Below are 24,632 nucleotides of genomic sequence, written 5' to 3' on the forward strand. Positions count from 1 at the left end.
TCCCAGCACCTCATGCTTATGTGCCAACTAATCCACCTAACAATTTATTTCAAATATTTATTGAGTGCCTGCTATGTTCATATAATAAATACTACATTCAAGAGTACGAGAGGAAAGAATGCAAGCCACTAGGTTGCTATGGAAGTCTTCATCTTTTGAGAAATACTGATGGCGAACGCACCGCTCCATGCCACCATGTCTCATTCAGCGTCGCTGGGGAGAGGTGGCCTGGATGGGTGAGCCCCAGCAGCAGGCCCTCAGAGGAGGACAGGCACATTTCCGGTAACAGCCTCATTTCCTCCAGGTCCCCAGGGAAGGGGGGCGGCCAGCACTGCCGATGGCACTGGTGACATCACTTGTTCCGGAGCATGGGGAGCGCGGGGCCGCCTGGCCCACCTCATCCGTCGCCTGGCTGAATTAACCTCTCGGTTCCCTGCTCCTGCCACGTGAGGTGCCCAAATATGGTCACAGTCCGGAGGGGCCAAGAAGCGCTTGCCTTTCTCCCGCTGGAGGGGAGGAGGGAGGAACAGATGTTTAGAGTCAAACACAATCTGAAGGAAAGCAAGTGGGCATCGGGTTCGCTCCTGGGCGAGCTGGAAGTCAGCGATCGGAGAAGCCCCCGCCTTGGGTTATCCGTCATTTAATAGCCCCCAGCTAAGCCAGTGGCCCCGGGAGGCTTTTTGCTCCCCCTCTCTCTCGCGGTCCCCTCACCTTCTGCAGCCCCGGGTCATCCCCGTGGCTCTTGTGCCCTTTTGGGGACGGGAGGGCAGCCTGGGGGCCGGGTGGGCTGCTGCTGGACGCGGGCTGGCGAGGCGCGGCCGGGCCCCGGCAGCCCGGGGGGAGATGCTGCTGCAAGGCGTGTCTGGCTGCGCTCATGTGACGAGGCGAGGGAAAGCCGGGGGAGGGGGCGGAGGCTCAGAGGTGGCTTTTTTTTTTTCCTCTCCTTTTCTTTTAAGGAGTTTGCCGCGAGCGCGTCTCCTTCATTCGCAGGCTGGGCGCGTTCGCGGGAGGACGGCGACGGAGGCAGGCGCTCTTGGGACCTCGCGGGCGCGCGTCGTCTCGCTCTTGCCGGCGTCCCTGCGATTTGGGGAAGGCGCGAGGCGGCGGCCGGGCGCGGGAGGAGCGCGGAGGAGCCATGGGCGCCGGGAGCTCCACGGAGCAGCAGAGCCCGGAGCAGCCTCAGGCGGGGAGCGCCACGCCGGCCGAGCCCGAGCCCAGCGGCGGCGGCCCCTCGGCGGAGGCGGCGCCGGACACGCCCGGGGACCCCGCCGTCGCCGCCGCGGACCCCGCCAGCAAGGTACGGGCGCGCCGGGCCACCTGCGCCGGGGAGGCGGGGGCGCCGGGTCCCTCCAACATCCACCCGCGAGAACTTCCCCGTCGGTCCAGCCCATCTGCAAACTCAGAAGCGCGAACCCCTCTTTCGGGGTCTTTTGCGCCGGGCCGGGGCCGTGGCCGCGGTGAGCGCGGCGGGGGGCTTGCATCTTTGTCGCGGGTCTCCAGGGGAGGCGACTGCGCCATCCGCAGTAATAAAACCCGCCCCTGCCCACCGCTGCTGAGCCTTTCTCCACACTCTTCCGGTGGGAGCGATCCCGCCCCAGGCGGATGGGCTGGGGGGTGGGGACCGTGGAGAACTGACCACGGCTGGGCATCCGGAGCTCCGAAGCGGGCCCCCGCATCCGAGATGCGGAAAGTCAGCTGTGGGGCCGGCGGCCCGGCCGCCCCCGGGTTCCCCGCAGCGCGCTGCCCTTGACTCCCGCTGCGCCGGAGCGAGCGGGTCTGGTACCCAGTCCTGCTGCGGCTGTGGCTCCGGCAGACACCGCCTTCCCGATGCGGAGAAGGCTCGGGGTGTAGCTCGCTCGGAGCCAGGGAAAACCTGGGCAGGCGCTGCATTTCCAAAAGGAATGACAGGTTTCGCAAACAAGCCAGCGCCCTCCCTCTCCGCGCAGCTTTTGGCTGCGGACTCAGTTGGCTAAACACGCACTGGAGTAGCTAGAAGTTCTCGAAGGATGCGGTCCGAGCGTAAGCGAGCATTCCCTGTACGCTTTTCTAGGGAGGCAGTGCTGAAACTACCAGAATACTGCATTGTGTAGTCTCCAGTCTTCAAGGCTGGAATATTTTTTTCTGGACCACTGCAGCCACCAAGGTTGTGGTTTATTCCGATCGTTGTATTTTACATCTCTTTTCCAGCATGTGTATTCATTAGCAAGGCTTTGAGCTACGTATTTTGGAATATCCTTATAAAAAGATGTGGATAACCATACTTAAAAAAACACCGATGTGTCGAATTTGATGATACAGAATATGTGGGGACCGTTAAGAGCTATCTCAAGAGATGTCGATGTTTACAATGTGGGGGAAAAATGGGATCTAGAACTATGACCTCATTGCATTGACCTCCTTAGCTGTCCTAGTCTAGTTTGGGCTTAGAGACTGCTCTTGATAACATAGTTTTCACCTCCAGTCTAACTCATAACTGCTTGTAAAGTCCATGGCCCCTAGATACTAATGAGTGCCAACTGTGCCATTACCATATAGGTTTTCTAAGGGGTGCCTAATCTTCAGGCCCAAGGAATGTACTAACCTTTTGAGGTCCACGTCACATTTTAACGCTTATTGTACATTACGTTTTGTTGCCAACTGCTGTCAAAGTGCTCCATAACCACTGTTTAGAGTCTAGTGATGAAAGTAATTTTAAGGCATAATAGCTAAAAACTTGCAGTTAGGGGACTTCTTTCCCTTGGCTTTTATACTCCTTCAGGTCTTATTAACTGTTGACACTGAAATATGGGACTTACTCCCTTTCCAATAAACTGGAATTTGTTTATTTTAAAATAGTGCTTCCATTCTCTTCTCTTTTTCCATAACTGCATTCTTCTCTTTCCTAGTCACCACCACCTTAGAACAGCCCAACAACCTTTTAAAAAAAAATTACTTAAATGTCATCCATAATATCATTGAGCTTGTTGGCATACTGCCCAGTTATCAATTTGGAGACAAATCAATACACGTACATGTATCCTTGGAATATATGTAGTTTTCATATTAACTTGCAAAATTTATTACTCAGATTCTGAACCCCTGAGTCTTTTCTGAAGGACTCCCAAATTAAGAATGACTCAGCACACATAACTCTGGCCTCCCCTCCTCTTATTATGCTCCAATTCCTGACCTCCCTGTAATCTCATCTGCCACTCTAGGCTCCCGTGGTACCATGGACCCTTTGTGGGTTTAGTGGCTTGACTAATAGTGTTCCCCTGGCTGTTCTGAATGCTCCACAAGGGCAGGGGACACGCCTGGTGTTGCTTACAAACGGTGTTCCTCCAGTGTGGCATGCTGCTTGGCACATAAATCGCCTCTCAGTAAACACTTGTGGAGAGAAGGAAGGGATGATACTTGCTCTTTGGTTTTGATTGGAGACTCTCAGGTTGGGGAATGCCTTGGCCTGTCTACTTTTTCTACAGTTTAACCTTTGTCTCATTATTATGATCAGTCTCATGTATCAGATTATGACTAAGTCAAGTCAGTCTGTTTGGTTATTAATAGATTAAATGAATAGTTTGGCAAAATACTCAGATTTGGGGGCTTTGGTTTCTGTTTCTCTAGAAATAGAGTGGCTTGTTAGCATTACAATTTCAAATTGCCTTTAATCTCAAATAGACAAATTTAATAATGCAAGTGGCTCAAATGAGACCACTCTGAGTTACAAATGAGATATGTTGAGTTAGTTATAAATTATATCTTGAACTCTCTTGATGGGTCTGTGGACATTTAGGCTAATACATCATTTTTTCCTCCTTGGATAGAATGCTGACCATTAATTAAAGGTTATTAGATTTTTTCTAATATCATACGCATACTGTCTATTTAGCAATTCACCTTACTTTCCTTTTTTCTGCTACTTTTCACTATCCCTTAATTCACTGAGCAAGTGCCCATATCTCAAAAGACATTGTGCTAATTGAAGTATTGCCTCTGTTAGGTGAAATGGAGAGTTAAACAAGCTTTTGATTACTCAAGCTTGACGTTTAGATGCACTGAGGCACAAATCTTGGTTCTGTGACAGATGGAAGAAGTCTTCTAGTCAATTTTTTATAACCTTTGTATGTAAATTCTGGGAGGAAATGACTGGATCAGTTATTTGCCAGGTTTAACTTTGAGACATGGCCATTTTGGTCACTTTGGCCACTGCAGGGTACAAGAAGATTAGATCTGAAGGCAGGAGGTTAGTTAAGTAAAGGTCTCACATTATTTCTCAATTGTTTGTTGTTGTTTTTGTCTGTTTTTGTTTTTAAGACTAGTCAAATGCAGCAGTGAGAAGGGGGGAAGACCAGAACAAGGACTTCCATCTGTAACTTTGAGATAACTCACTACCTTCGGACCAGCCAACTGTCTGTCTTTGAAAATTTGTCTTTGAAAGAGTATTTTCATTCAGGTGGCAATAGAGGGTGGGATGACGAATGACCGTCCTACCGTCTCTGGCAAATCCTGATTTCAGGAGCCAAGCTCCAGGCTAAGTCTGGACAATCGTCATCCTCCTGAATTAGCCTTTCTATATTGTCTGCTTATTCAGTGATTTCCAGCTGGAAGTGGAACTGTGGTTAGCTGCAACGGGGTGAGGCCACTGCCCCTGGCAGGTGGGGAGATGCGGACTCTTGTCAGTCCCTCAAGCTGTGGTGTTCTGCTTTGTTACAAGAGCTGTGAATCACTAAAACATAAAGATGTACTTGAATAAAAGAATCCGTTGTCTGATTGGTAAATTTAAGCATGTGCTTGACTCTCGTGCATTAAAACAGACGATTGAGGTGGCCAGCTGCATTTCACGATTCCTCGACCTTAGCAACCTTAGCCAACCTAAGGTCATGCTTCCTCCTACGTGCTCCTGTTTGCAGAATGGGAGTAGAGATGAAGATGGCCTTAATATGGCTACGTCACCAGTTTTACACTACAGGGACCAGAATTTAAGGTGATTAGAAGAGAATAGTAGTTTGTCAATAGAGTGGTATTGCTGTGTGTGTGTGGCTACTTGGTGCTACTTTCTGATTAGAACACATGCCAAAAATTGGGATGTGGGTGTGAGGATGGTTCTTTAGGATAGATATCCTGTGGGGATTGCAGGGCCTTCTCTGGAGTCCATTACTAGCTTTTAGGCTAGTGGATGCGAGAGATCAGTGGAGATTTCCACTCAAAATACTTCCCTTTGTAAGGAGCAGGCTTCCAGTGTGTATCCTCTTTGGGCTGACTGATCTCTGTGCCTTTATAACTTAAAACTGATGCTATAAGATTGTTCTAGTTTGGTATTTTATAGGATAATTAACAAAATGGAAATAAAATGTTGTGTTTTAAAAGATCCTGTGATATTGGTTCTTTCTCAGCTTTAATACGTATTCAGTGCTTAGAGAACGCCAGCGCAAGAAAAATCAAGTTAAATGGTGCTTATCTTTGGCCTGTATAATTTTATATACAGTAGTCATTCATGAAGTGAGAAATTAGGATTTATAAGACTAAGCATTCTGAGAAAAATATAGTCAGTACCTTTTTCTCTTGAACAAACAAAACTAAATTTCCTTAAACTTAATTCTTAGTTCTGTTATAATCTAGCAAAAATTATAATTTAGAATACATTTTAGTTTAAAATAATACAGTGGGAAAACATGAAAAAAGCTGGGGGAAGGGAGAAGCATTATATTGTATAAATGTGTAGCTTATTGCCAATAAATTATTGAAAAATCTATAATTAAAATCATTTGACTTGTCTATTTAGATCTTGGTCCATTTTCCTGCAAATTAGAGGATGAAAGAATGGAATTTTGTATCTATAATCACCCTTTTGTTTCCTACTCATTAGTACATCTAATAGAAATGTTGGGGTGAAGATAATAATTTGTAATAGATTTCAATTGTGCATAACTTCATATTTCTCATTATGAATAATTAAGTTTACCCATTTGAAATTGATTGTACATCTGATATCATCAGTCTTGAATCATAAAGGCTTTATAAAGGCCAAAAGCATTTGTTTACTCTTACTAAAATGATTTTTATTAATATTAAAAGTCATTGCATAACAGCATTCATTTTATTGTTTATTTCAAAAAATTTTAATGATTGGGAATTTAAATTTGTAAGTAGCGTAATATTTTCTACAAATTTAAGTATTAAATAGTTTAAAACCAATGTTGATGGTTTCTTGCATATTCCTTCAAAAACTTTATGCACATGAAAGTAGAAATAAGAATAGCACCATTTTTCTTTTTCCTTTTAATGAATGAATAGAATCATATCACATGTATTGGGCAACTTTAGGTTTTGGACATCTTTTTATATCAAGACATAAATATCTACCTCCATTCTTATTAATTAGGCTGCATTTAGGGGTTGAAGCACCAGAATGAGCTAACCAATCCCTTGTGTTTATATTTAAATTTTCCTAGTGTTTTGCTATAATAAATCAATGCAGGGAACATCATAGTTCAGATATCTTTCTGTGTGTGCAGATATATTCCTAGGACAGATTTCTAGAAGTGTAATTGCTGAGTCAAAGGATTTATGTGCATTTAAAGTTTTGATAGCTCTTGCTAAATTGACTTTGCATTCCCCCTGTGTGGTGATGTGCACCTCTCTTGTCATGCCTTGCTTCTGTGGCTGTCAGAGTTTCTGACATCTGCCAGGTTGCTAGGTGAAGAATTGCACCTCAGTTTCCCTGACATGCTTTTAAGTATGAGCACCTTGTAGTGTTTGTTGGCCATATGTCTTCTATGTGCCTCCTGATCGCGAACTGGTCTGGCTTTCAGAGCATGAAAGGCTATGGTTTGTCTTACTATTAATTAATTTTTAAGGATTTTTAGCCCCCGGAAATTACTCAGATCAGGAAAAAGCAAGTTCAAGAGTAAAAATGCAGCTGAGGCAGAGCAGTTCTATTCTTCTTTGCTCCTTTTCCTTTCCAAATTAGTAAACTGTCTTTAATTTTATTTGCTTGGACAATGACCTATTTGTTTAGCTATCACTTTAAAAGCTTCTCTTCTGGGAACAATCTAAAATCATCTAATTGCCAGAAATTTCTTTACGCTTCTGATCCATGAAATGTTGGGATCAGGGATTGGGGACAGTAGAAATCCACCTCCTGGGAAAACAATAGGCTGAAGGCCCTTCCCAGGATCCTTTCACAGTTTTACAGCAGCCTGGCTGTATTAACCAGAATCTGTGGGTTTTCCGAGAAAAACGAAGGTGTTCAAAACTAGAACTGGAAACTAGAGTCTTTCCCAGACGCTGTTAGGCTTCTCTTAATACAAGTATTCATTCAAGTTCAAAGGGTTTTGTCTTCCCTGATTTTTCTGTGATGTTTTTTAAAAGGGGGGAAGCCCTGTGGTTTCATTTTCCCTAATCTTAATCCCAGTTTTACTAACATGTCAGTTTCATGTTTGATTTGAAAATGAGAAAATTTAAGAAGGGAAGAATACTATAGCGCATTGGCTGATTTTCTGTTTGTCGTATGCAGACATTGCAAATTGTGGGGGTATCAAGGGATTAAGGTTTTCTTGGTTCCCAAACCTGGTGGTGCAATTGAATCACCAACAGAGCTTTTTAAAGACACCCCTGGATCCCCTTCTAGATGTATTGAATCCCTAGGCAATCCTACAGTCTGGGATTTCATAGTCTTGAAATGCTTGTCAGGTGTTCTGATGTGCCTGGTGTGGGCACCATGGCCTTAAGGGAGGGCCAGGGAGAGGTAGCCCAGGCCTAGGTGACACTAGGTGACGGCGTGCACAGATTCACTGAGGTTGGATCTTGTGTGGGTGGGATGCAGGACACATTTGGAGGAGAAAATAAAGAAAAATAGTTCTTCTGCATGCTTTCATTCCTTTTTTCTACTGCCTTAAAAACAAGTGTGTTGCTAATGGAGGCTTTTTAAAATAGACTGTGCTCTCCAGGGTAAATAGGTGTTCAATCAAATGTGACTATCCTCATGGAGCTAGAAGGAGCTGCTTTCCGGCGTTCACTCTTTCCTTTCCGTCTGATTGCCTCTTAAAACCTCTTCCCTCATTTATTTGTCAATTTAAAACTTCCCTTGTGCTGGGTAAGTAAACAGTAGCTGAGAGCTTAGTGTATGGCATTTGGCTGGTCCAAAAATCTACAAAGAAATCTTAAAATCTAACCAAGACATTAAAGATCAAAATAGGGTTCTGGCTTTCTTGGCCACTTATTTGCTATTCGATCTTCATTCCATAAACATTTGTTTACTAGCTTCTGTAGTCTAGGAACTATAGTAGGAACTGGGGAAACAAATTTGGTCCTGAAAAAGCTAAAGTCTCCTTTTCATATATGTGGGTCTTTAATCCACTAGAAATTGATTATTTTATGCCGTGAAGAGATCTAAATTCTTTTTCCATCTCATAGTTATGTATTGCTCCAGTACCATTTTCTTAAAAGGTAAGCACAAAAATAAGGTTTATTGAGGAGAGAAAGATAGGATTATAGGGCAAGAGGATGATATAGCTTAACAGAGCATGATACATACGCCACAAGAAAGGGCACAAAAAGGCACCAGTACCATTGATTAAATAGTACTTGCTGTTAAAACTCAAGTTTGCAAGTATGCATAAATATGTTTGCTGATTTCTTTTTAAAAATATTTTTCATAAGACTCCATTGAAGTATTTTTAAAAATATTTAAAAAAAATTATTTATTTATTTATTTAGAGACAGGATCTCACTCTGTTGCCCAGGCTGGAGTACAATGGCAGGATCATAGTTCATTGTAACCTCGACCTACTGGGCTCAAGTGATCCTCCCACCTCAGCCTCCCAAGTAGCTGGGACTACAGGCACACAACACCACATATGGCTAATGAAAAAAAAATTTTTTTGTAGGGATGAGGCCTCCCTATGTTGCTCCGGCTAGTCTCAAACTCCTGGCCTCAAGTGATCCTCCTACCATGGCCTCCCAAAGTGCTGGGATTGTAGGCATAAGCCACCAAGCCTAGCCTATTGATTTCTTTGTACTTTAAAAAATATCCTGTGTTTATTTTTACAATAAATCAAAAGCATTAAGGGAGTGGCTAAAAATCTAGTGGCATAAAATCTGGTCAGTTATAATAGCATACCCATGTTTAAAATAGTTTTATATTCTCCATCTCAGGTGTTACTTTGGCCTCTCTCATAGTTATGGTGAATTCAGACATACATAAATATAAAAAAGTGGGAAGCAGCAATTGTCTTCTAAACTTAATTTGTTTTTTGGTGTGTAATAATATGCATTAAAAATAGATATTTCCTGGCTGTTTTATGATTGTCTCAAAAAAATTAAGAAAGGTATTTCCTAACCACTTACCATATGAAAGGCACTGGCCTAGATGCTTTGTGAGCTAAGAAATAAAACACATAGCCTTACCCTTGAGCACCTCGTATTCAAGGTGAGGTAAGTCCTCTCTGGATGAAATATTCAATAACCAAGATTCAAATAAGTTTGATAGATAATAGAAGAATTGCCATTAGCTATCTATTCAATGAATTGTCCAGATAACTGCTGTAAAAAGAAAAGAACATTTTGGGAAGTGTTCTAGGCAGATACAAGGCCATTAGTCAGGAGGCCAGAAAGTGCAAGGCATATTAAGGGCTGAAGGTTTTTAAGGGAACAATGGAAAGAGGATGATAAATGAAGTTGCAGCCTGACCGGCTGGTCAGCATAAGAGCTGCAGAGGCAGTAGAGAGCCACTGAAGGTTTCGATGAACAAAGCAAAGATGCCAAAGTGCCACGTGCGTGGATGACGAACTCCTAGAGGACCCTCCTGCTTAACGTACAGAGAACACCCACAGCAGGTGGTGGGAAGTGAGTCTGGAAAGGGTGACTTGGAGAGATTGTGTGGGCAAACATTTTCACAATATGATGACGTATCAGATATTAGCAGGGACAGTGAGATTTGGCACAGGGCACAGGCTTGGCATGTGGGGTTAATCAGAAGTAACGAGATTGCAGGATTTGGAAGATAGAGCACCTCGGTTTCTCTAGTAGTCAGACAAGAATGTCTGCCTTATGATGCTGGTTTCACTTGTCTACTGCGTGTGACAAACTATGCCAAACCCCGACAGTTTACACCAAGGGTATCTTTAGACAGAAAATATCACCTGATAGTAACAACTTGGTACTTTTAAAGAAAAGAGGAGTTTGCAGCAGATTCTCTAGGTCATGACACAGGACGTTCTGGAGCTCAATAACATTTTTTCTTTTCTTTTCTTTTTTTTCTTGAGATGAGTTCTCACTCTATTGCCCAGGCTAAAGTGCAGTGGCATCATCATAGCTCTCTGCAACCTCAGGCTCTGGGGCTCAAGCGATCCTCCTGGCTCACTCTTCAGAGTATCTGGGACTACAGGTGTGCATCACAACACCTGGCTAATTTTTTTTTTTTTTTTTGTAGAGACAGGGTCTCCCTATGTTGCCCAGGCTGGTCTTGAACTCCTGGCCTCAAGGGATCCTCCCACCATGGCCTCGCAAAGTGCTGGGATTACAGGTGTGAGCCACTGCACCCGGCCCATTTTTCTAATAGTGGTCTGCATCAGAACAGAGACCTTGGGCACTGGGGGCTTGAAGAGTGGTGGGCATGGGAGGCTCAGAGGAAGGTTAAATATCTTAGGATGAGAGATGATAACACTGAAGGTCCCAGTGGTGGCTATGGAGAAGGATGGATGGAACCAAGAGTGAGTATCATAGGAGAGAAGACTGGATAAAACAGACGCCACTGGTTTGAACAAGTGTCAGAACGTTGTGTCTTCATGCAACAGTGACCGTTCTACCCTAGCACATCTGAGTCCACCTAAAAACGAAAGACCCTGATAGTGGACTGCCTTTTCTTCCATTTGTAAGCAAAGAAACTAGGTTGCTTGGGGGATTGCTTATCTTTACTTCTTCTGAGGAAGACATTTCTTCTGTGTAATTTTTCCGTCTCCAGTGTCTGCCCTTTGGTGTGTCATTTATGGTTTGGTATTTTTCTTTGTATCTGAGCACATGATTTCTTATTGAATTAAGCCATTACTGGCTCTGGGTTTTGCCTGCCACGATGATGAATTTCTGTCTTCACTCCCTGATATTGACCACTGCAATTTAAGACATGCTTCATTGTGTTCTTGATAGTTTCCTTTACTCTATAAAGTATATTTTGTTATGATACATAAAACAAGATTGTTTATGTATTTTCTGATTCTTAACCTTTTTACATTTTCCGTTGTTGGTGATAATTTTTCACTAAGTTATAACAAACTGCTTGAAGAATACATCTTAAAAACTTTTGTTTGGCCGGGCGCGGTGGCTCATGCCTGTAATCCTAGCAATCTGCGAGGCTGAGGCAGGAGGATACCTTGAGGTCAGGAGTTCAAGACCAGCCTGAGCAAGAGTGAGACCCCGTCTCTACTAAATATAGAAAAATTAGCCGGGTGTGGTGGCACATGCCTGTAGTCCCAGCTACTCGGGAGACTGAGGCAGGAGGATTGCTTGAGCCCAGGAGTTTGAGGTTGCTGTGAGCTAGGCTGACACCACAGCACTCGCCGGGGTCAAAAGAATGAGACTCCGTCTCAAAAAAAAAAAAACAAAACAAGAAATTTTGGTTTGGAATTATCCTTCACTTGGGTACATATGCAAAACAGTCTTACTCAACACCAAGAACACTGAATTCTGTTCAATCTTAGATGTGGTTGAAAGGTTTTAGTCTGAAACCATCGGTTCTTGGTGCTCTCATGGCCGAAGAATGACCAGAACACGCCAAAGTTAGGCAAGCATGAAAATGGGGTTTATTGAGGAGAGAAAGATAGGATTATAGGGGAAGAACAAGATACAGGTTTACAGAGCGTGGTACATGCACCCCAGATGATGACCAGAACCAGTGTCGCAGCAAAAGGAGAGCCAAAGGAAGGGTGCAAAAAGGGGTTGGCTGTGGTCTGCGTCTTATTTTATAGTGCCGGGATAGGGACCTCCCTCATGGTTCAGAGATCACCATGGAACCACTTTGATTGGACAGTTGGGAGTCATAGGACCTGAGCCTTAACTACTGTGGGTTCTAGGTCACTTTCTGGACTTTATGGTACCCATGCTGCTTGGCCTGTGGGCTAGAGTCCTCTGCATTCTTTTGCAGCTGGCGCACCAAGTTCTGATTGGCAGATCTGTAGGGTATTCCCTCCTCCCCCAGGTATGGAGAATTAGCGTGGGGCAGGACCAAGATGGGGGCAATAGCACCCACTTTTGTCCCTAGGAGATCAGGAATCTCGTGCTATCTACCTAACATGGACTGTCTACTTTGAATTTACAATTGATACGCACTGTAGTTCAACCTAGGTGTGTAGGGAGGAATAGGATTATAATCTACAGGAGATTGCTAAGAATTAACCAGTCTTTCTATGATGATTTTTTTTCTTAATTATTTCAGAAATGACATGTGTAACCATTATTTAGACATGAGTTCCTGACTTCTATATTGTTAATCTAAATATTTAAATGGAAAATTTTACTCTTGTTCTGCTCTGTTTTATATGAAATAAATTATTGAAAAGCAGTGAAACATGTCAGCACTAAAGTTTACTAAATCATTCCTGACTACTACAATCTTTTCTCCAGTCCTGACAAAAGCTAGGGTATAAAATTTAAACAAAAATCAGTTGACTGTAATGGGGGCAAAAACCCAGTTGATTTTTTTTTTTGGTAAAACCTTTAGGAGTTAGTTTACTTTGAATTCAGTATGGTGGCAGTTTTAGATCAGTCCTTGTTTTGTTTATCATATAGAAAACTTGTTTTGCTTTGATTAAAACGAAGATCAGTTTATTCTTTTGATATTAATTAAAGACCCACGGAGGTCTTCTGAATTCTTAAGTTTTTTTTTGTCCTAAATGGAGAATCTGTGGTGATTGAAGAGACTTTACAATTTTATCTCAAATTGCAACAATGACAGAGATTTCAAGTCACTTCTGGAACTGTGCCTGATAAACAATCCTTCCATGACAAGGAGGAATGCAAAGAATGCTTAAGTATTCAGGGAAGTAGGTCATGGTTTAAAGTATTAACATTTGTCAGAGAAAGTTTCTCAAGCAGTCCCTGTGATCCTCAGAACCCAGCTTGTTCCTTACACAGAGCGCTTTAGTCGTAGGCAGGTTAGGGGGCTGAGTTTACTTCTCAGCCTCCCGGAGGGCTGGACTGCAAGTCACTGGTTCATCACCACCTGCACCCTCAACACCAAAAATGAAGTTAGGGCTATAGGCTAGTGACTAGAAATAGGGTAGATATGATTGATAAAATGCACTTTCTGTATTGTGTGGTCTTGGAATAAAAATTATTTAAAGAGTAAATATGCAAGTTATAATAGACAGTTGATGTGTAAACATAATTGGGAAGAGAAGGAAAATCAGAGAGTTCCTTTTACACGAACTTGGGATCTTTCTTTGCTGCCACTGTTAAACACTGCATGGGACCCAGCTCAGGCCTTGTATAACAACTTGTGTACCCTCAGTCATTAGTGGACTTAACAAGCCCATGTACTGTGCAGAGTAATTGTACCGTATTTTGTCCTGCATTTTAGCTAAGTGCCAGATAAGAAGCACAAACATGACAGAACTCAAAGGCTAAAGAGATTGCACATAGTGGGTACCGGAAAAGTGCATGGAGGAATTCATGGTGACTTTAAAGAATGGATATACATGAGAGAAGGAACCACTAAAATAATGAGGCAGGAAAGAACCTGAGCATTAAGCGAAACATTGAGTGAAAAATAGTCTAGGAAAAGTTGGGTTAAAGCTCAGTAGATTTTTTTTTTTTTAACCTGCAGGACTTTTCAGAACCCTTAATATGTTAATATTATTAATTATGCATCTCTAAAAGGGGAAATGAATATGCCTTTTTGCCCTAATACAGTTGGAAAGGCTGGCCTAGGGAAGAGAGCACAATTAAAATAGTAATTGAGAAGCCTAGAGAGGTATTTTATGGCTCTGCTGTGGAGAACTTAGAATACTAGAGTGCGACTTCTGCATTTATTGTGATTGGCAATGTGAAGCCAATAATTAATGGTTGGGATATAGGTGGAGACTCCAAGCCTGACTTTATATGCTAAATCTGGGACTGAGAATAATTCTAAACTATTAAAGAAAAATTTCTCTTTTTTGTGGGGGAGGAATGGTGGATTTTCATTTTGCTCATATTAAAATGATTGTATTTCATATATATCTAACTTTTAAATTAACCAAATATAGAGAGATTCTTATTCTTTGGTTAAAATGAAAAAAATGTGGGATATGTCACAAATTTTAAATGCACATTTTTGGGAAATGCCTCAGATTATCCTGAGATGAAACATGTTATATTTTTTATCTCCTAAACTTAGATCTAGACTTGCTGATATTTTAGGGGTGGGTGGGGAAAAAAAGAAGTAGAAAATTGAGGCAATAAGGATAATTAAAATTTTTTGGATTGAATACATTTTATAATAGATTAATTTCATTGTTTAAATAATCCTGATAATTTGCATCAGATTTAGTTTTTATTTTCAGTCTGCAGTAATAACTGTTTACAGACTCAATTTTTATGGCACTTAATGGCCTGTAGAGCCAACCGTCCTAGGGCAAGCCACATTATGCCTTCAAACGCTCCTTAACCGTATTTTCTGGGGCCAGAGACAATTGGACTACTGTGGAGTTAAAAGCTGTAAATTATTGTTTTTCTCAAACCCTCTCCAACTCCTGCAGTGAATACTGGAGGAATTGTAACTGTGTGTGAACTTGAACGAAGATGGGGGAAGGTCTAGCAGAGCCTTCTGAATGGAGTTGCAAATTCTTCCTCTGGCAAAGGGGAGTAAAGGGAAATGTCACCCGTTTGTGGCTTTTTATGGTCATGAAGAGGGAAAAATCCCCAAAGCTTTGATTCCTTTGCTCTGAGCTGACCAGCTGGCTTTTTTCAGCTTGGGATAAGAACTTGAGAAGGACACTGATTTATTTTTTCCTTGAGTCCAAGCACTGGCCGTCTCATAGTTGATCACTAGAAAAGCAAATAACTGGATTTTGGGATCGTAACTAAACCGAGCTTAAGTTGTTCCCTTGTAAAGCCTAAAAATCAATGTAGGGCTGTTCTTGTAAGATTACTTTTGGCCATAGGAGCAAGAACAACTCAATCTACTGATTATTGCTCCTTAATGAATATCTCCTAAACTGTGTTTATTTTTAAAAGTAATATATGTGTTTGATATGCCCACTTATTGATCCTTTTCTTCACTGTAACATCCTGTGCTGATTCTCACACAAAGCATTAATCAACTTGATGTGAGTGAAAAAGATGGGATGGGAGGGGATTGTTTTGTGTGTTCCACCCATGTCTGAGGGCTCCTAACATAGCTGTTTTACTGTGTATTTTTGTGTTGATGACAAGATTGAAACCTGTAGAAAATGAACTAATAAATGCATGAAACTTAAGGGTCAGGTGTGTATGGGAATAAAAAAATATAGTCTCTTCTCTCATTGACTTGTCAATTTACTAACTTTTGTTGGGTTTGAATATCTATTAGGTATCAGGCCGTTTTGAGGGCACTTATATGCTTTTCCCTGTCTTACCAACAGCTTATAACTTCCGTGAGATAACTGGTATCATCCCCATTTTATAAATGAGCCAATTAAGTGAAAAATTAACTAGGAAGTGGAACTTGTGATTCATGAGCTCTTGAATTCAATACTAGAGGTCTCACCCCTGTTTGGTCAACTCCCAGTCTTGAGTCTGGCGAGTATGAGACCACTGCAGTGTGAAACGGGCCCTCATTCCTGACTACCATGCTGAATAGAAGGTGTGACTCATGTTATTAATTTCTGGGATGTCAGGCAGCTCCTAAGGTCCCGATGCACTCTGCCTTTCTAGGTATTTCAGGATGTGTTACTAGATCTGCGGTCATGGAAATGGTGAGTGATAATTTTTATTCACCAGCCCCTTGTCTCAGACGCTGTCTTCACTCTTCCCATTTCATCATGGTCATGGCCTGGAAGTGGCTGATTCCAGGTTGTGAGAGCTCTTTGGGTTTTGAGACAGGTCACACGAATACCGCACATTTTTCTGTTTGATTGGGTATTGGTGAACAGCAGGCCCCTACAATCACCAGGCTCATACACAATCACCGTCTTCTCCCTTCTCATTTTGTTCCTCACTCCTGACCTCCCAGCTCAACATCCAGCCTGCTGTTCCCTGTTGAACCCCATTCCATTTTAAACACATTTCTTCCTTCAGGATCCTTCTCTAGCTGATTTATCAGCCTGGATCAAGGCATTGTCTTTGGGGAATATTGTACTCTCCCAGGGGTTTAACTCTCAATTAGTTTCAGTCCCACATACACATCTATGTATTGGACAAATTTACCCCAAGAATCACATTTCTTTCTGTCCCCTTTCCCCACCCTCTTCCCCCTATAAAAAAGAGCTCTCTTTTGTTGTTACCATCTTGCAGAATGGTATCACTCTCTCACTCTGGCCAAGTTAGAGACTTGGAGCTCACTCTTCCTTGCATTTGCCGTTATCCAGCCGATATATGACATCCTATTGGTTCTAGTTCTGCATCCTGACATCATTTCCTCTTTTCCCAAATTTAATCAGCCTGTGCAGTATACTGCAGCATTAGTCTTCAAACCATCTTCGTGTGGCGAGCCATTGTTCTCTGCGTGTGATTGCTTTATAGATGTGAATGGTTAGAAAGTGGAGGCACCCTGGAACCCTGTGACCTGAGAGACCCTCTGCTTGCAGTTGTGTATGTTCCTTGAGAGTTTTCCCTCTTGTCCTGCAGCCCTGCACCTAGACATTCCCTTTTCCCCGCCCCAGTATGCATCTGGAGGATTGACAGAGAACACAAAAAAACAATGGTTTTTTAAGATACATTCTTGCTGGTCTGCTACGGGTTTTTCTTCCGTTCAATCAGTGTGTATGATAATAAAGTAAAGCTCTTTTTTAATGCCTTTGTTTATTTTAAATACTCTTCTGTGTGGTGCAGCATCCTGGCCTCAGATAAATGTCCACATAACTGCAGTCAGTTTTCCAACACTTTGGGTATCCTAAGATAAATGCAGACTACAGAATCCTGATCACGTCTGTGTCAAAATATAATCTATTCCATTGTCAGGCCAACTTTTATTCTGGGAATTCTGTCTGACACAGAAACATGGCCAATTGGCTAAAAGTTTAAACATTCGATTTATTGGCATTTCATTTTCAGCAGGCAGGTACCTGGCATGAATTAGCTAAAGTTTAGAAGATCTTTGTTTTCCTTCTTCCCTCACCTCCAAGAAGAAGAAAATTCCTAAAGCCTTTTATACTTTTTATCACTACAGCAGACACAGTACAGGGAGGATCTTGCCAAAGCCCTTGTTTAGCCAAGACTATTTCACCAAAGAACACCGTCTCACAAGGCCTGCCTGGCCCCTCCAGCGGTTCTTTTTTTAAAGCTAACAGAGACATTTCAAGTCTCCAGTGTTAATAAGTTCTCTGGGTCTTAATTCCCTTATTTCTGAATTTAAGCCCATTCTCTTTGCTTGCATATAAGAAGTAGTTGATTAGCTGAAGTTAAGTCAGCCTTTAGATTTCTTTCTTGTATGTGAAAAAATGTGTTTCTGAGACTTTTCTAGAAGCCTTTCTTCTGTTAAATTTAAATTTTCTCTATGACTTGAACTATGATTCTCTGAGCATCCGGGTGACTTAATGGCAAGAGAATTACCACTTCCTGAAAGCTTCGGGCTTTTTCTAACATTGAATTCCTTCTGGTCATATTTCTTCAGTCGTTTTTACTTTCTGTGCTCTCTTTAGAGATCTTACCCACCTCCTTGGCTTCATCTACTTGCTGTTGATTTTTTTTTTTTTTTTTTGCAATCCTCCCACCTTGGCCTCCCTGAGTGCTAGGATTACAGGCGTGAGCCATCGTGCCTGGCCTGACTCGCTGGTGAATTTTGACCCTCTCTGTCTCTTCCCCTGGGATAACTATGCCATTGTCTTAGCATACCCACCTCAAATTTATGCCTTCTGTTCTCATCCCTGTCAGTGTAGTCTCCAGTTTGGGGCAGGTGAGGAGGAGACCGTTCTGGGAAAAGCTAGTGGTGTGCAGAAGGAAAGGAATGAAAGAGAGGAAGGGAATGGAGAACTTGAGCTTGGCCGGGGACCCAACAGTCCTTAGTGTGCTGAGATAAAGGCGGGAACAGCATGTGGCCCTGGTGAGGTATTTTGAATGAACTGCCGACATTCCTTGAGGCCAGCCAAAGCCTGCTAGCTCCAAAATGGGGCATGTTGAAAGCATATTACTAGTTTTGCTTGAAGTGCTACTAACATCATAAGAGAATAAGATAAGATCTACATTTAATGTAAATTCAGAGGTGGTTCTTCTTTTGCCTATAAATTCTGCATCAAAATAGTATGATCTACAAATTCATGTTAGAGATACATTTTTAGGTAACATAAATATATCTAATATTTTTGGCTAAAAAAGTAAATGAATTTAGCTTCAGAAAATCTCATTTGTTTGGAAGGGATGCTGTAGATGGAAGCTTAAAGCTGTGGGAAAATAGAATTTGTCTAAAAGCTTTAGAGACAAAGTTAAATTTATACATGTAAATCAAGGCATTCTTATTTGTTATAGCTTTACTGAGATCTGATTTACATACCATTTAGTTTACCCATTTTTAGTAAATAAAACATTCTTAATTGAAAAATGTTACTTAACAACTGGAAGCAGATGGTATTTGTTAACTGGTTTGACTAAGGTTCTTATTGCTGCTTAAAACTTTTCCTTCGTAGGAATCCAACTGGCCCCTTCTAAAAACGGTTCGAAAATCAAAATATAGGAAGGGAACTGCTGTTGTTATTTGAACTTTAAATAATCACTGTAGGGATTTTGTGACCCAGTAAATCAGTTAGCTAAACTAATTTCAGTCCAGCAGATATTAAAATATAGTAGAAGAAAATAAACTTGAAAAAATATAGTAGAATAAAATAAACTTGAAATACAGTATTAAACCTTTAGGGAGAAAGGACCACTTAGTTTAAATTCAAGATTTTAAAATTGAAGAATAGGACTGGGTGCAGTGGCTCATGGCTGTAACCCCAGCACTTTGGGATGCTGAAGCAGGGGATGGCTTGAGCCCAGGAATTCAAGGCTGCTGTGAGCTATGATCACACCATTGCACTTCAGACTGGGCGACAGAGTGAGACTCTATCACAAAAACAAACAAACAACAACAAAAAAACCTCCAGGGATAATGGCAGGAACTTACAGTGTGACAGGTTCCATGGAAGGTATAGGATGTGGACAGCTGAGACAGTTCAAAGGTCCAGTGTTCAGGTTACCAGATTTTTCCATTGCCAGTAGGGAGATATTCTTCAGGCACCTGAACCTTTCCCATCATATCTTGCTGATGGAGGGAGCTTAAGTGGTGACCCTTCAGCCCTCGCCAGTGCTCTGATTCCTACACATGCTCATTGAGCATCTCCTTCCTGCCTGACAGGTGCCAACGCCCCCCACCTCCCACCCCTGTTATATCTTTTCCTTTCCTTCTAAGCCAGATCCAGGGACTCTCACATGGAACAAAGCAAGTAGCCATTATTAAGACAGTGTGACTATATGCTCTCAAATTTATGTGTTTAAAGCAAATAATACTTTGGTAGTTGTATAAAACTAGGTTGAGCATGTAAATCTGTAAATATCTTTTTTTTTTTTTTTTTGCTTACAGGGGAAGATATGACACCTAACCAAATACCTGTATTTTACAGAAACTTGCAATTTGGTGCAACATTTCCATTTTGTAACAGACTTTTTTTTTTTAAATTGTTTTTCTTTTTTTTAAATTATTTATTAATTAATTCATTTAAAGGCTGGTCAAGTGAAGCAGTGGGAGTGGAGAAGTAAATCATATTTCAAACCATTGTTTTAATATTGCAGAAGGAAAGCTGAAATTTGGAACAGATCACAGTTGAGTGTCATATAGATACTGTGTTAAGAATGCTGGAAGGAAGCTGTCCTTTCACTTCCCAAACGTGAAAAACATTTAATGGCAAATGATTAAATTTCATGGTCAAGGTGAAAGTTGTTCAATCTGAGGTCACATCTTTTTCATAAAAGTTTTCTATAGACATTTGAATATAGACAGGACTAATGGCTCTTAAGTTTTGGGATAGATCTTTTTGAAGACAGCTGTAACCCATCAGTAACTTCCCATTTAAGGATGGACGATAATCCCAAAGTGTCAGCTGTGTTTTCAAGATTTTTTCATGTTTAAGTTTTATGTATCCTTCCTAAAATTTTTATTTAGTGAATAATTTCTCTCAATAACACTTTAGACTCATTTGTTGTCCTATTAATTTGGTCTTTTCTTCCAAATGTAGTGGCAAAGGAGCTTATTTCTATTATAAGAACTTGCCAAGACATCTGGGGAGGATTTCATAATTAAAGAATGTATTTTATTTCCTTCAGGAATCAATACCACTTGAATCTGATTTGTCATGACATTTTAGTCTTGCTCAAGAAGCGTGATTGTCCTTCTTTGTGATTAATAGGAAATGAATACACTGGAGCAGATTTATTTACCCCGGGATGATATCTCTGGATCACTTTCCCTCTGAGCACTTTTCCCTGAAATAGTTTCCTAGTCTTAGTTGCCAGAAAAGTATTAATTGTTCTGGTTTTTGAAAATAACAGCTTTATTAAAGATATGATTCACTCACAGCCCTCCATTTAAAGTGTACAATACAGTGGTTTTTCTAGTGTGCTTACAAAGTTGTGTAACTGTCATGACAACCAATTTTAGAACATTTTCACCTCCTAAAGAAATCCCATAACCATTAGCAGGCACTTTCCATCCCCCCTCCCCAGTAACCACTATATTCTCTGTCTCTATATATTTGCCTATTCTGGACATTTCACATACATGGAATCATACAACATGTGGCCTTTCGTGTCTGGCTTCTTTCTTTTAGTGTAGTGTTGGCAGGAGTCATCCTTGCTGTGGCATATATCAGTACTTTATTTCTTTTTAATCGCTGAATAATATTCCATTGTATGGATGTACCCCACATTTTTTTCATCCATGCATCAGTTGGTAGACATTTGAGTTGTTTCCACTTTGGGCTTATTATGAATAATACTACTATGAACATTAGTGTACAGGTTTTTGTGTGAACATGTTTTCATTTCTCTTGGGTACTTATCTACGAGTGGAATTGCTGGGTTATATGTTAACTCTTCGTTTAACTTCTTGAGGAACTGCCAGACTCTTCCAAAGTAGCTGCACCATTTTACATTCCAACCACAATGTATGAGAGTTCCAATTTTTCCATGTCCTTGATAACATTTGTTCTCTTCCTTTTGGTTATAGACAGTGGGTGTGAAGTGGTATCTCGTTGTGGTTTTGATTTGCAGTTCCCTGATGTTGATCCATTTTGGTTTTAGTGAACAAAATGTCTGGTATTCTTATACCCCGAAGTAAAGCTAAAAATTAAAAATGACTTCTGAAATGATTGTGTGTACACCAAGCACCGTGATGGATCCAAGCGAACATTCTGCACCCTTAGCAATTAAAGTACATACTTTTCTGGCTTCTGAATAATGGTTCTCACAGTCCTGACTTAATATTTAGATAAGAAGTACTGTTTCTAGATCGAGGAGTTGCTCAAATAATGAAATGTTTCCATGGTGGGGAGGAGTGACAGTGAGGTTTTCTGTTGACTGAATACATTTGTTACCAAATGTACAGAAGCAGTTTCTTGTGTTGAAGTCACTAGTCAGTAACGTTTTGCCATCTTGGCTTTTTTTCTCTTATGTACATCCTTTTTTGTTGTTGCTGAACTCTTTTAGAGTGAATTTTAGACATCAGACACTTCAATCCTAGATAGTTCAGGGTTGTCTCCCAAGAATAAATTCCTATATTCTTTTCTTTAACCACAGTACTGTTATCACAACTGAGAAATTTAACACTTGCGTTATAATATCAGCTAATATAGAGTCCATATTCAAACTTCCCCAGTTATCCTTAAATATATTTTATACCTACTTAAAAAATTGGATCCAGGATATAATCAAAGTTCCCACATTGCATCTGTTTATTTCTCTTTTAGTTTCTTAAACTAGAATACTTCCCTGGCCTTCTTGTTTTCCATGGGATTTATTTTTATGAAGAGCCCAGGCCAGTTTTCTTGCGTAGTGGATTTGTCAAACTTATGATTAGATTCAGGCTGCACGAATACCACCTAGGTGATATTGAGTACTTAGTAACAACGCCCTATTGTCCATTATTGGTGATGCTGAGTTTGATCATTTGATTAAGGGCTGCCACCAGGTTGCTTCATTATGAAGGCATGCTTTTCCCTGCGGGGTGAAGTGATAGCTTGATACTGATGATTCTGTTGCCAATGTTTTAGCATCCAGTGATGATCCTTGCCTGAATCATTGCAAAATGGGGACTTTCTCATTGTTATTCTTTCTACATGTCTACATCTGGCGTGCTTCTGAATAGATGAGCTTTTCCTTTTTGTCTCATTTCTTCCTTTGTTTTCCCCTTACAGCTAAAAAATTTTTTTTCCAACAATAAGGTTATAAGCATATTCCAACTTTGTTTTTTTTTTTTTTTTGAGACAGTCTTGCTTTTCTTGCCCAGGCTAGAGTGCAGTGGCATCATCATAGCTCACTGCAACCTTGAACTCCTGGGCTCACGCAATCGATCTTCCTGCTTCACTCAGCCTCCTAAGTAGCTGGGTCCCTGGCTAATTTTTCCATTTTTAGTAGAGATGGGATTCTCGCTGTTGCTCAGAGCTGGTCTCGAACTCCTGAGCTCAAGCCATCCTCCCACCTCAGCCTCCCAGAGTGCTAGGATTACAGGTGTGAGCCACCACGCCCGGCCGATTAAAAAGTTAAAAAAAGAAGTTCCTATTTAGCACAATGATGATTACTTTTGTGTGTTCTTAGGAAAAAGGAATGTTTGTGATGTGGTGCCATTTCACAATGTAACAGGCAGTTTCTAACTTCAAAGGCACTGTAAAGAAACACCTGGGGTCACAGAAACTATAAAAATGAAAGTAAGAATTCTAAGTCAGACACACACAGGGAAGAAGGCTTTGTGAAGATGGAGGCAGAAATTGCATTTATTGCCACAAGTCAAGGAATAGCAAGGCCACCACAAGCTAGAAGAGGCAGAGAAGAATTCTTCTCTAGAGCTGTCTGAGGGATCATGACCCTGTCGACGTCTTGATTTCGGACTATGACAGAATACATTTCTGCTGTTTTAAACCAACAGTATGTGGTACTTTGTTACAGCAGCGCTAGAGAACTAACACAGTGGGGCGCCAGCGTCTACTGCAGCAGGACCCCTGGGTATCCCTAACACCTTTTTTGGGGGTCTACAAGGTTAGAGCTGTTTTCATAGTAATATTAAGGCATTATTTGCCTGTTTTACTGGGTTGACATTTGCACTAATGATACAAAGGCAATCAATGGTGGAGAAACTGCCAGCATCTAGTATATATTAAGATGGTGGTACCAAAATATATTCTCTGCCACATACTCACAGTAAAGAAAATTCTGGTTTCACATGGGAATGTTTTTAAAAAAAAAAAAAAAAAGATTTCTAAGCCAGCTTTCACAAACCTGTTTCATTATACTGTGGTCAAGTGGTGATTCTGATTGTATGACCCTAACCACCGTTCGTGGGCCCAAGTAAGGGTACTGAAATGGGCTTTTCCGCAGCTCTTTGCTTGCTGTATCTGGAAAACACATTTGAAAGGCGAGAGGTTTTGCATTCGAGAGATGCTGTGGCTGGGAGGTGTCCCTTGTGTTTAAAGGTTGAAGATTCCAAAGTTATTTGCTTTCAGGGTGTTAGCCCTCAGAGTAACAGATGCTTTAAGAATGTACTCTTTATGGGTAGAAAAGAGAAAAACCCTGGTGAATGGGTTTTTGAAAAACAAATCCATCCTCCAAGAAAGTGACAAACAAAACAGCCTGTCTGAGACCTTCCCTTAATCAGAAACTCCATCATAGGAGACAGCTCATTTCTAACGTTCATATTTTTTTGTAGAAGACATTTGGGTGAATCACTAACAGTCTTTTTCTATCAGAATACTTTATATATTTTGTGTTGATTTAGGAATTTAAACGTTAAAAATGAAAAATCCTATGCGATGGCACTATCACTGGAAGGAGTAAGGCTTTATGGGATTATTTTCCTGCCATCTGTTGTCACCAGGACCACCTGCATATCGTTTTCTTTCCATCAGATGTGTGACTTACCTGCCAAGTTGTGCATTTATATTTTCCGCTCTAGTGTGGGATTGCAGAAGGGCTGTTTTTATTATTTTTGTTGAATGTCTTTATTCTGATTAAATCAGTAGAATACCTCCTAGTCCTGGAAAATTGTTCTTATCATCTAGACATCTAGACTGGCTCTGTTTAATTGTGTAGTGTTTACCTTTGCAGGAAGAAAATAGCTGGTAAATAAAAGTTAGACTGAATATAATTATTAATCGATGACACCACTAACCATTTGTTTGCCTTGATCTAATAATTGTTGGTTGACAAATTGGTCAGACTAAAATTTTATGTGTAAACCTAATTTTGGTGTAGTGTTGAACCTAAAGTGACCTCGAAATACAATTTTCAGTGTAGAACAATAA

The 24,632-nt window shown here is 41.1% G+C and overlaps 1 protein-coding gene across 1 annotated transcript in view; it reads left to right on the plus strand.

Annotated features, from left to right (window-relative positions):
- Window positions 1-971: 971 nt before the first annotated feature.
- AKAP12 (A-kinase anchoring protein 12) overlaps window positions 972-24,632 on the plus strand; it is an 88,316-nt gene continuing 64,655 nt past the window's right edge. The window contains exon 1 of the mRNA XM_045544571.1: window positions 972-1,297. Within this exon, the coding sequence (XP_045400527.1) occupies window positions 1,136-1,297 (162 nt within the window). The 5' untranslated portion in view covers window positions 972-1,135. The remainder of the gene's footprint in view (window positions 1,298-24,632) is intronic.

Source organism: Lemur catta, chromosome 2 (assembly GCF_020740605.2).
Source record: "Lemur catta isolate mLemCat1 chromosome 2, mLemCat1.pri, whole genome shotgun sequence".
Classification (NCBI taxonomy): Eukaryota; Metazoa; Chordata; class Mammalia; order Primates; family Lemuridae; genus Lemur; species Lemur catta.